The 12,826-nt window shown below is 43.0% G+C and overlaps 1 protein-coding gene across 9 annotated transcripts in view; it reads right to left on the bottom strand.

Annotated features, from left to right (window-relative positions):
• fcho2 (FCH and mu domain containing endocytic adaptor 2) overlaps nt 1-12,826 on the bottom strand; it is a 41,297-nt gene that overhangs the window by 16,539 nt on the left and 11,932 nt on the right. For all 9 annotated transcript variants that reach the window (XM_071465576.1, XM_071465580.1, XM_071465579.1 and 6 more), the window contains exons 3-11: nt 12,367-12,441; nt 12,125-12,266; nt 10,998-11,150; nt 10,645-10,749; nt 9,156-9,254; nt 4,102-4,198; nt 674-718; nt 437-506; nt 278-302 (exon numbers count right to left, since the gene is read on the bottom strand). In XM_071465576.1, the coding sequence (XP_071321677.1) occupies nt 278-302; nt 437-506; nt 674-718; nt 4,102-4,198; nt 9,156-9,254; nt 10,645-10,749; nt 10,998-11,150; nt 12,125-12,266; nt 12,367-12,441 (811 nt within the window). The remainder of the gene's footprint in view (nt 1-277; nt 303-436; nt 507-673; nt 719-4,101; nt 4,199-9,155; nt 9,255-10,644; nt 10,750-10,997; nt 11,151-12,124; nt 12,267-12,366; nt 12,442-12,826) is intronic.

Raw genomic sequence — 12,826 nt, forward strand, 5'->3', positions numbered from 1 at the left:
AGGAATGAACGAATGAGCAAATCTACTAAACAAACGAGAGAGAGAGAGAGAGAGAGAGAGAGAGAGAGAGAGAGAGAGAGAGAGAGAGAGAGAGAGAGAGAGAGAGAGAGAGAGAGAGTCACATGTTCACGGAGTAAAATACAAAGCAGAAGGAAAAGAACAAGGATCTTTTCTACCTCCTGCTGTTTGAAATCAAAATAACATACAGAGCTGAATTAATATATATACAAAGGTATCAACAGGATCAATACATTCATCAGCTGTTTGTTATACTCACAGCAGCTTCAACTTCTGTCGACTCCCTGGAAGAGAAAATGGTCACATAATGATGAGAAATTTTTCTTATTTTTAAATTTTTTTTTTTTTACAGGAGGAATAGAAAAGAATCTGCGTGAAACTGTGTTGGTGGACTGAAGATGAAAAAGTCTTCACTCACGTGGAGTCTGTGTCCTTGTCTTTCCTTCGACCTGGGATGCCAAAAGGTTTTCGCTTCCTGGGTTTAGCACCTTAATACAAAAACAAAGAGAAAAACATTTAAAATTAATTATTTTTAAAAAACGACATTAAATCTGTTTTCTAAAATGTGATGGTTCACACATTTAAGGCTTTATTCAAGTGAAATGTCATTTTGTAAAACTTCTCTTGTATATTTTTATTGTGTAACAGCACTCACCTTCAGTTGCAATAGCTGTATTGCACTCCTCAAACTCTATGGGTCCTAATGAGACAAAAAAAAAAAAAAAATATTTAGGTTCATTTGGCACAGAAAGGGTCAACCAGGAGGGTGACCTCCTGCTGTGAATGCTGAATGTACATCACGCAATAATCACACACACACACACACACACACACACACACACACACACACACACAGTACAAACACACTTTGGCAAACACACAACACGCAGTCTGGCGTGCCATACAGTGTATGTATATGAACAGGGCCAGGCTGGTCCCAGAGGGCAGACGGGGTCAATAGTGGAGTCAACTGTGTGTCTGGTGGCACTCACAGAGATGTGAGACTACACTCCAACACAGTCTTCCTCACAGGAACACACACAAAAACTCCACCTGGGACACGTGAATCAACACAATCATGACGCGATTCTAAATCAGTGTGGGAGCCTCACAGCAAACAGCAGGTATGAAGCTGAGCTGAAACTAAAGCTGCCCACATGGGACATGCAAAGTCACTAACCCTATTACAAAAAGACAAACAAGTCCAAGATTACATGCACCAAAGTGTTTAAAGCCACATGGACAGATCTGCTCTCAGGCTTAAGAGATGCCCCTTTCTCCCTCTCTCTCTGACATGCAAAGAAAGATGAACCATAAGACAAACAATCACACACACAAACATTCAAAGCTGAAATAACCTCGATCAATGCACTGCACCAACAGATCGTTACATCTATTCCAGCTAGTGACCGTGATATCAAAAAATAACATTGCTTTTGGTTATTAGGATACGTCGTTCAGATGAGGAGCACAGTGAAAAACAACAAAGTTCACACTTAATTTACTGCTCATCAATTATACACATTTACCTCCAAGGCCCTGCACTCGGATTGTCACGCTTCAAGTGTGCCCCCGGAAACATTTATGGAGGCTTTTCAAAGGGTCTGCACTTTCACGCACGCACGCACACACACACACACACACAGGAAAACCAGTGGCAAGACATGTGATGTGTTTATGTGTCAATCAGTGTCAGTATGTGTGCATGTGTGTGTGTGTGTGTATGTATTTATTGTAATTATCTATTAGTAAGAGTGAAACCTGAGCTATAAAATGAAACAAACTGAATCATTAATTAATCTAATTATAAATGTAAACACACACACTCACTACAGTATATTTTATTACTACAGTCCAGTATTAATGTTACAGTTACACAGACGTGTGACTACACCTGGACGCTTAATAGGAAAGGAGACACACACACTGAAATGCCATTTTAAAATGATTTTTCTTTACGTGCATGACCTGAAATACACGAAGCTCTCAAACCAGAGAGAGACAGATGTACTGTACAGAGCTAGAAAGCTTAATAGCTCACAAGATGAGCAGGAGAGAGAGCGATAGAGAAAGAGAGAGAGAGAGCGAGACGGGGCAGGACCCTCTGGCAATATTTCCGATACACTAACATGCCTTGACCTGAAAACAACAAAGCTAATGATATTTCAACTCAAAATGTATACAGTAGCGGCGGTCCAATGAAGTCTCCCCAGAGGACGCCGGTCGCGAGCAGAATTGACGCATTGTTTGGCGTGTGCAGTGCTGAGTGAAGCGCAGGGAAGCGGCGAGTCACGAGAGGCATGCATCACGCCAAGTGAAGTGGATAAAGTACACCAATGACCGATCTACTCTACTGTGCAATATCAGGCCTCTTCACCGCCGGCGAACACACACAACGCAGAGCACGAACCACCATCTGTGTGTGTGTGTGTGCGCGCGTGAGAGAGTTTCATGCCAATCAAAACAAAATTGGCATGATCGCTCAAGAACTTGTTCTCATGGGAGGATGTGAGAGAGACACACACACACACACACAGGGTAACTTCATCATCCCCATTCGCTCATTGTAGTGACATAAAACAGGTAGGAATGTCTGAACTCATGAGGTGCATCTTTTCCTGGAGAGGAAGCTTAAGATCATTATCTCATCTTTCATTAAATCCATCAGCTGTACATATTGTCAAACAAAGGTAATAAAAAAAAGGACCCAGAAGAGGGGGGAAATTACTGGAAAATTACACATTGCATTCTTTGTTCAAGCTCTGGGATGTTTAACAAATGCTGTGGATCTACGTAAGGCCAAGGCAGAGCAGGAACTCTTTGCCGCTAGCATCCTGCGATTGCATCTGACAATATTTATGCACACCAACTGCAGAAAAAGTCCAAACACCAGACACATGAATATTACCTAAATCTGGGCAGACATTAGGAACTGTTTAAACATCTCCCAAACAGACAGACGACTTTGTTTATACAGGGGAAGATGTTACTTTTCTTTCTACTCTCTGTGAGGGAAGCATGCAGTCACGCATGAGCGGAGAATGGTTTTTTAAATTGCATATGCTTCACATGGCACTGGGAGTGGGAGAGGGGCAGAAGAGGGTGGGTGGGTGGGGGGGTGGGGGGGTTTGCGTGTCTGGCCCACCGCCAGTTGACAGCTCAGCTGGATATCGTTGAACACTCCGAACCCCCCTGCCTCGCAGTGTGTCACTTTGGGATTGTTTCCGCAATAGAAAGTTTATTCAACCTCTCTCTCTCTAAAGGCACTGGACCGGCCATCCGTTCAGCTATTTAATCAGGGGACAGACAGGTTATTTTTCTGACAGGGCCGGGGCTGCTGTGCAATCCCTAATGAACAGCTTGATACAAGAGGAATTTTTTGACCGTTTTTTAGCCTCAATTAATTCTGCTGTCCAAACAAATGAAGGCCACCACTCCTTGGACGCAGCGTCTGGACACAGGGGTCACTGTTTGTGTACACACAAACACAGCAGAGGTTAACCCTTTGTGCCTGTGACCTGACGTAATGTACTACAAGAGCAGGGTCCAGTGAAGTGACTGGATATTTACAACGGGGCTTTGAACTGTTCACATGCAGATTTCACAGACTAATTAACAGCTGATGGTATAAAAATCAGAGCCGCTGCACTAACTACAGGAGTAACTAACTATGATTGGATGAGCAGTGTGTGTGGAAAAAAAGAGGAGGGGGGTAGAGCCAAAGGAGTCTGAGGAGTATTCCCTTGATTATTGTGGCATGGCAAAGTTTACACAAGAGTCACTGTTGAGCTCTGACCTCCTCAAATGGTTGGTTCTTAGTCTGCGAGCACAGCAAAGCCCCCAGTGTGTCACATGCTTACTGGAATGCCAAGCCTGCCTACCTTTACAGCAGATTACTATGATTGACTCTGATGGCCCACTCCTACTTCTAATTGCCCCTCTCTATACACCCCTCCCATCCCCACAAGGCAGGATCAGCCAGAGGACCCGTTCCTCTGACCACCAATTTACTTCCAAAAAACGCAGAAACTGACCAACACTGATTATCAGAAATGAAACATACACAGAGTGGGTGTGGCTTACCTGGTCTCTCCTTGCCCGTTCCTTTGCTCTCAGCCAGTTTCTGTATTAAGCTCTCCACTGAGGTGTTTTCAATGTTCCTCACAAATTCATTGTGGAGCTATGAAAACAAAAAGAACAAATCATATTTACTGACAGTTAAATATGGGAAAACAAGTTCAGCTGTAGCTTGGGGTTAGAAACTGACAAGTGTATAGTGTCCTTACTGCAGTGGCCTGGGCTCGAATCTGAGTCAGGCCCTTCGCTGCATGTCATCCCCTCTCTCTCATCCCTAACTTACCTGCGTCTCTATCACTGTCCCTATTATAGTAAAGGCAAAAATGGCCAAGAATAAAAAAAACTTATTAAAAAAAAATTCAATATTGTACTGACACAGATATTGATTTTATCAAATCCATTTTAAGAAAAATACGAAAAATACGATTATAATACACATTAGAGTAGAAATCTAGAGTAGAAAGCGGCTCTTTTCTTCTTGGTCTCTTTACACACTTGAACATGTTTGTGTAAATAAACAGCCAATCACCAGCATTATTAGACCTTGGTCCAAGCATGCTGCATGCTGATTGGCTCACTGACGCTGATGAGATTTACTTCTTAAGTGTGAACATTTCGAATGACGAGGCGTTATTGGATCCTCGACAGTGTCAAACCATAAAAGTATTGAAGTTCAATACCCAGCACTAGAACTGACACAGTAAACTGGTGATCAATACACCCACAGAAAAAAAGATGCAACTTCACGAAGTTCTGTCAGAACAGCCACATCCAACTTCACCAGCAAATGTGGAACAACACTCAATAAATATTGCAGTGTGGTTTTCCAACGCTCTGAACCTGACTGAAGAATGAGACACTTTCATTCAATTTACTCCCTACTGAGCTACTGACTTTTCCTCAGGTGATCACTGCTCATTGCACACAGCTTGTTGGTAGTTTTTGATGACGTGAACTTAGAACAAGAAGTTTTGTAACTCCAATACCATATTTTAAATCTATCATCACATGCACAGTCTGTATCTTCTCAGCTACATGCAGTATATTCTGAGTTTATGGACGATTTAAAGCTGCACTACATGAAATCCTTTAAGCAGGAGGAGACTTTTTTTGATTGATTATGTTGCTTTTGGTCAAAATTTAACAGCCATCTGCTGTGGTCAGGAAGTGTTGAATTGAATGGAATTTACTGTACTGAATATTTCTCATTGAAACTGATGAAACTAAATACATAAGACAACAAGTGTTCATCCCTGAGTGAGGAAAATGCAGCTGGATAAGTCAGCCAGCACTAGACTTATGGTTCAGTGCCTTTGACTTTCATACTATCAGTGAAGTCATAACATATACAACTTTCTAAGAATGAAGGAAAACAAAGGATTAGTGCCACATACAGTTTGTGTTTGTGTGCGGTGCAGTTTGTTGTATGATACACACGACGGGAGATGAACGCAGCCCGCTGCACTCTGTAACCTCCACTGCTCTGCCTTTAGCTGATATTTATAACATTTATTTTGTATATAGCCTGTGGAGATATACTGTACTCCACTGTCATTCTATTGAGTCAGGTTGAATCATTGTTGTTGGCACTGTGGTCTGCCCTTTGGGCTGTATCAGAGGAAGGATAGTGTTTGTTTGCTTGTTTGTTTTGGATGTGCATGTGTGCTTGTGTGTTTACTGAGGGGGAAGCGAAAGCGATGTATAGGCATGGGGATGAAGAGCGGTGGTTGACTGTGCCGTCTCACCAAACCATTTAGATGTGCGTGATACTGTGAGCGCAGTGTGGCTCCTCCATCAAACAAACACACACACACATACACACACACATACGTTTCTGCCCCCCAGGCCCCTGTAGCGAGGTGGAGTGCATTAGCCTCTGTGCCCTGGCAGGAGAGGATGTTAGGAGGGAGGGTGATGTGGGTGAGGGGTGGGTGGGGGGCAGCAGGGAGGTTGCCGCGGTGAGGAAGTATGCTCACTGCAGCACACGCGATCTGTCAGGTGCTGCTGCCATGATGGGGGGGGCACTCATGTCATCAACCTGCGTGCCCTGCTTGCCTCTCACTCTCACACACACACACACACACACACACACATACAGACCTCGTACTGCGGAGACTTCTTTCGCCCACATGCTGGAAACATGCATCTGCCTTCAAGGGATCCTCGCTCACACACAAATGCTTACTTAAAAAAACAAACACAGCACGCACACTGGCAGACACACCTGCTCTTATGTGAGTTTAAAGCTGTTTGCGCAGGAAACAACATTCTGCACTTCTCTCAGCTCAAACAGGACCTTAATATAACTATATAAGGTATTTTTCTTTCTTTACACGCTCACTTTTTTCCTCTCATCCTTTCATTCTGATGCTCTGATCCTTCATGCCCACTGAGCTTTGTCTGAAGACATCTGCCACCCCGACATCGATGCTTCTTGATTTTAGAGACTCCTTCTGTCACAGTTACCCTTTGCTTTGGTTTCATTCACTGATCGTCCCCCCAATCACCTGTCTCTGGTAGTTTAATGTCTCTGACACCGGACTCTACTGTTGGAGAAGATACATATGAGACAAAAGGAACCTTTCTGTTGATGGTGGGTGTTGTTTTGTTGTTACCCCCAGTTTCCCTTCTCAACTGTCAAAGTCACTGCTAGCCCCACTGTTGGCTTGATGTTGGTGTAAATACATGTGTCATCTGGTAAACTGGTACACATTGACTCACCAGCCATTCTTAATCACCTGCCAGCAAGGAACATAAGAGATTCGTGCTATCCCACCCCAGATGTGCAAATCTGTTTGCAGGCACTCCGACCATCCAGTAGAAGTCACCAGTGCAGCGACAAGGACACGGTCCCCCACCAACAAACACAACTTAGTGTGTCTAATGATGACCAGCAGGCCCCCGGTGGTGGGTGACAGCTTTTCCTCTGTACCACGCAGAGGCAGTGAAAAAGTTTATTTTTGGTTCAAGTCTACAGAGAAAAAAAATCTACATTTTAAGTGATATCCACATCAAATATATCTGAAAAACTTTGATTTCTTATTGTAATTCTACCAGTGAGCACTTGACTTCATCATCCATCCTCACAGTATCTTCAGAACTGAGAAATCAAATTTTACAGATTTCCTTTTTTAGTTTGCTGGCCTTCCTCTGAGTCATAGATATGCATTCACAGGATAAAAAAATATTGATTATTGCTTTATCACCCATACATTTACGATTCACTTTAAGATCATTCAACTACATTTTTGATTATCTTATATCAAGGCTGCTTGTTGTTGGAACATAAAGAACATACACTAAAGAGGAATATTGTAATGTTTGACTGAATTAAAGTGGAAGGAGTTCCGTGACCTTTAATAACTGGAATCATCTCATTTACCTTCAGCTTTCCTGCACTCCCTTCGCACACATAATATGATTCAACCACTGATAATCTTAAAGATAGGTCCTGTTTGCTTTGGCTGGCTGGTACTGTGCTGAGGCGATAACACTGCTGTAATTCCTGCCTCTGTTCCTGAATGCAGCACCAGGCCACTTTTAAAACAAGTTTCCTTTGTGAGTTGGACTTGGTGCTTGGTGACTCTTTAAACTAAAAACTTGGTTGTTTTAATCCTTAATTTTTTACTTTTGTTCTAATTATTATTGGTGCACATTAGCCCGTTAGCACATCCTCTTTTCACTGCACGTACTGAAAATACATGTACGTGACAAATCTTTAAATCCTGAATCTTGAACTATGGCTGAAAGTTCTTACAACTGTGTGGCTCAAATATTACAACACAGGCGCTGTGACATTGAAATGATCATTGAAGTATATTCACTATAACTGAAGAAATACTGGGACAGAATGTAAAGATAATTACTTAAAGTAAATATTCATACGGTTTCTTCCTCAAAGAAGAAAGAGACTGAAATGAAATGTAACATAAGTCAATAAAATCACTCCACACTACACAGAATAAGGGCTTTATGTGTTCTGTGTTGTGTGTGTGTGTGTGTGTGTGCGTGCGTGTGTGTGTGTGTGTGTGTGTGTGTCTAACTGAAACAGCCCTCATATCATTTGATATTTTAATATAAGGCTCTGCACATTTATGATTCTGTCTGTTGCTTGTCAGCATGAAGGCCTATGGGCTCCCAGTGCTGCAGAGTTAAAACTGGTCCCAGCCTCCATCTCCCTCCTCCCTCCTGCCCCACCCTCATGTAATAAAGGTATTCCCGCCCTCACAACTTGGTTTGAGGAATACTTATCACCAAAATCGCAACTTCTTAGACTGATTCTGATTTTCTGGGTTGGAAAGAAGGGCCACTTGTCTCCGAGCGGTGTTTTAATTTGGCTCAGCAACAGGCAGCAGCGCTGCTGCCCATCTCCCACTCAGAAGCAGGAACTGTGAGACTGAATAACCAGTGGTAGCCTGTCGCTCCACATTCTTTCCAACTTGCCGCACGAGCTGCAGGCTGGACCGACACACTCTCACGGTGGAGCTGTGTCGCCCTCTGTGGACAACGAGGGAACTGCAGCAGCCACAGATGAAGGAGAACAGAGCAGTGGTTTGTAGTTCGTCTTGAGTTATTCTGTGTGGCACTGGGTAAGTGTGATTGCTGAATAAATAAATGAAAAGAAATCTCTGTTTCACGTTAAATACTGATTAATATACTTGTGGACGATGTTTGAAAGCCTTCACAATTGGAGTTGATCAGACCTGCTGCCATTCTCTAAAACCTAAACACACTCTTCCAGAAACAAACGGGCTTATGCAGCACTTTTCTTTCAGACACAGCATTTGGCAAATGTTTGGACTTGTTTGGAGGTGTTTCAGATCGGCTGAGAGGGAGTTTTGATCAGTTTTTAATTGCTTGGCATAAAAGGCTGAATGGACCATTTCCTGCTTCTCAGTTAAATGATTAGTGAGATCAAAGACGACACTAATTGATATGACACACAGTGAACCCAATGAGCACAGCCTCAGGTCAACAAGACATCTACTCCACCCACAGGAATGTCAGAGAGTATGTACGTGCGCGCGCGCGCGTGTGTGTGTGTGTGTGTGTACACTCACCTCTCCTATCTGAATGTGCGTTTCGTCGACAGACTGTGAGTATGACTGAATGATCTCCTTCATGTGGAGAATGTGGCTTTCTTCAATGTCTTGGAATTTCTGTAACACAAGGACGAAGGCAGTTATGGCACAGAGGAATCATCCAGTCACTTTTAGTCTAACTGCACAATGACAAATCCGCATCCTGGCATCAGTGCCATGAAACCAAAGGCATGAAAACAAAAAAAAGCAGCCTAGGAAGCCTCACTTCCTTGTTTTGTCCCTGTCGCTTCCCGTGTGTCTGTTTGGGTTGTCTCACACACATATTGGTCCTCACACACAGGGGTGGACAGTAACTGCGTACATTTACTTGAGTACTGTACTTAAGTATATTTTTCCAGTATCCGTAATTTACATATGACTAAATTTCTGACTTCTACTCCACTGCACTTAAAAGACAAATATATTGTACTTTTGACTCCACTACATGAAGTACTCTTACTTTGAAGCAGAGCTTTTAGTGGGTGGAATGAATTTTCTTTTATTTTGAAAAGTGTGATAGACCATACACTGTCAGTTGTATTGTGTTTGATGCATCTGTGAACAGCTCAGTTTGAACCTGGCTAACGATGGCGACAATGTTAGAAGACAGAGGCGTGCAACTGGGTTTGGTTGTTTTTCCCTGTGGAAGCTGCATCTGCAGCAACTGTCTGTTTGATGGACACGTGTGCATGAATACACACACACACAGATATACACACAGTGCCAGAGCTGTCTTCTTTGACTGAAAAAATAAATACAAAGTTAACCTTAGGTGGATGAGTATAAATAATCAAAAACTGGAAAATTATAGTGTCGAGGAAGAGGAGCCTTTCTTACCACAAACACTGCTGCATCTACACTACAGAGACGTACACACAAATAAGACTGTGCTTCTGTCATTCGCCACAATAAGAGCCAGCATACGCTCACACCCACCCACCGACACACTCAGACAAAGAGTACACACATGTAGGAGCCCCGGTGATGTCAAGGAGCACATGTGTTCAGTGTTTACAACGCATGTCCACATGTGCCGAGTTTGAGATGAGCCGTAGACTGTGATCCCAGGGAGGCAAAGCTGCAACGCCGACACTGAGAAAACAAAAATGCTAACTGGAACCATTTTTGGTGGTGGAGCTGCTGCGGTGCAGGAGGATAAGGAGGCCAAAATCTGCTGATCTGATTTTAATTTGGAGTTTATCTAATCAGTCCTTCAGATGGATCCAATCAAAGGTTTCCACAATGATTCCGTTGCAGAGGAAAAAACACAATCTGGAGATGATACAGGGCATGAAACATGGAACACACACACACACACACACACACACACACACACACACACGAGACTGACATATTACACAATGAAAGTTTTGCATACCACAGAGACCAACAACAGACAGAGTTTGTGAGCACACATTTCATTTAAGCGCCCACACGCAGCACAAGGAAGTTCTGTGAATCACAATACCTGTGCAGTTTCTGCCATCTTCTGTTCAAATTCTGACTTTGCTGTGGCATATTTCTCCACATATGACTTGTAGGTCTCTGTGGCTTTTTTGGCTTTCACTCCAGCCTGCAAAGTACAAACAGACAGATAAATGGCTATCATCAGTTTATATACACTGGAGACAATGGGCCTCTGTTCTCCCAGATCAACTCACAAATCAGCAAAGGAAACCAAACTCCTCTTCACATTTGAAAGCAAGAGGCTTTTTGGGGTTAAGGTTTCTGGAGTGTTGAGGCACTTCATCATGCCTTAATAGCATACCATGATTATGTGGGGGTGTGTGTGTGTGTGTACGTGCAAGTGTGACCTCCCACCTTGTCCACATCTCTCTGGGTGGCCCCCTCTTTGCGGAGGCGCTCCTGCTCCACAGTTTTGGCGTTGTAGATCTCCTTGGACTTCTGCAGACCCTGAGATATGGTCTGGATGTTCTGCACGGCCTCCAGGGTGGACGCCACCTCCTCTTTCGTCTAACAAAAACACAATTGTCTCATACAATTACTCAGCTAACAGCAGGCTAAATAATAAGTGCAAGTGTCACCCATTGCTCTATAGTTTCAACTTAGCATAATACACAGTCAACACTTGTCCTGGAATAAATGTGTTTATTATGTGATTTAAAAAAAAAAGAAAAAAAACACACACAGAGGTCCTTTAGTGCTGCAGTAAAACACTATGTCACTCCCTCGGTTTCACTCTCCAGCATGTGACACACTACAGCAGGAAGTGATTAAAGCTATGCAGCAGCTATTAAAAATGGATCCAACTCTGCACTTGATCTGAACAGACTGCATTTGTTCTTTTCTTATAGCTCTTCATATCAGCTGGAGCAGTTAGAGGACGTAAAAAGAGAAACACGTAAGCTTGGTCGCTCTATAGTTTGACTCTGTTGTTCTCTGTCCCTCGTCTTGACACAGTCATGCTCTAATGTAAACATCACTGAAATAAATAGAAGAAAACTCAGCTGGCAAAACCCTAAATTACGTACACATTTTGTGCACCTATTCCAAGATGGGTGTTTATTTTTTGTTATTTGCTCTGCTTAACTACAATATGAATTGTGGCTGCAAGTTAGCCAAGACACACAAAGCAGAGAGGAACGAGGAGCGAGTGCAGGGAGGTGACAGAGAGAAACTGTGACAGCCACTTTGTCATGCTGAAAGCACAAACACAACTCCACTAATTCCAAGATCCTATTTTTACTTTGTGTTCTGCAGCTTCCTGCATGAGATATGAGCTGATGGCATGTCTCAGCAGGGAGGAGACATGGAGGAGTGAGGTGTAGAAAAAAAAAAAGCTCCATAGAATAAAAATACACGCTACTTGTGACATTTAGAAGAAAAACCAAAATGTGTATCAGGTATCTCATCAGCAATAAATGTCAAATAACAATAACTTTGATCTACCTAAATGATATAGTTTCCTTTACTCTTCGTCTCTGTACCTTTTTGTGTGCTTTGGCCTGCTCTTCCACGTACTTCTGGACCTCTTTTATAAGTTCCTGTAGTTTCCTCACTAGCTCCATGTGACAGCTGGCCAGCTTCTCTGTAGAGCTCTTGAACACATCCCACACCGGAGCGAACGTCCTGGGGTAAAAGATGGCAGACACCTCAGAGGTTAGGACGTGGCGGGACCGTCTTACATCAGTTCACCCTGCTCTTATTCTGGAAAACTGTTTACACTCACCCAAGCTGAGAAAAGTTGCCCGCTGACTTGGCAAGTTTGGTCATTGACCTGGCATAGGCCTCTTCAATAGTACTCCTAGGACAGAGAAAAAACAAACACATCACTCATTAAATCACACTTTGATTAGCCCCAAATGAACAGTGTCATATGTCAACGATTCCAAGGTAACAGCAACTGTATTGTATAGTATGACAAAGTTTTTCTAAAGTATTTTCAACTAGGTTATGGCTCACACTGGGCATGCCACTGAACAACTGCAGATCCCAGCCAGAAACACCCACTTAGAGCTCGCAACATAAATGTTTGACCACATGCACAGTGTGTGGCCAAATAAGTGTGGTTTGGCTTGTGATTTGTTCATAAACCTCATGCTGAAGCTGACAGGGTATGAAAGCTAGTGTTTGAAACCCTGCTTCTCCCAATTTTCCTCTTTATTCCTTCATTCTTCAGCAAAGTGACA

Source organism: Trachinotus anak, unplaced genomic scaffold (assembly GCF_046630095.1).
Source record: "Trachinotus anak isolate AG129_WGS33_773 ecotype Australia unplaced genomic scaffold, CSIRO_AGI_Tana_v1 ptg000028l, whole genome shotgun sequence".
In the NCBI taxonomy this organism is placed as follows: domain Eukaryota; kingdom Metazoa; phylum Chordata; class Actinopteri; order Carangiformes; family Carangidae; genus Trachinotus; species Trachinotus anak.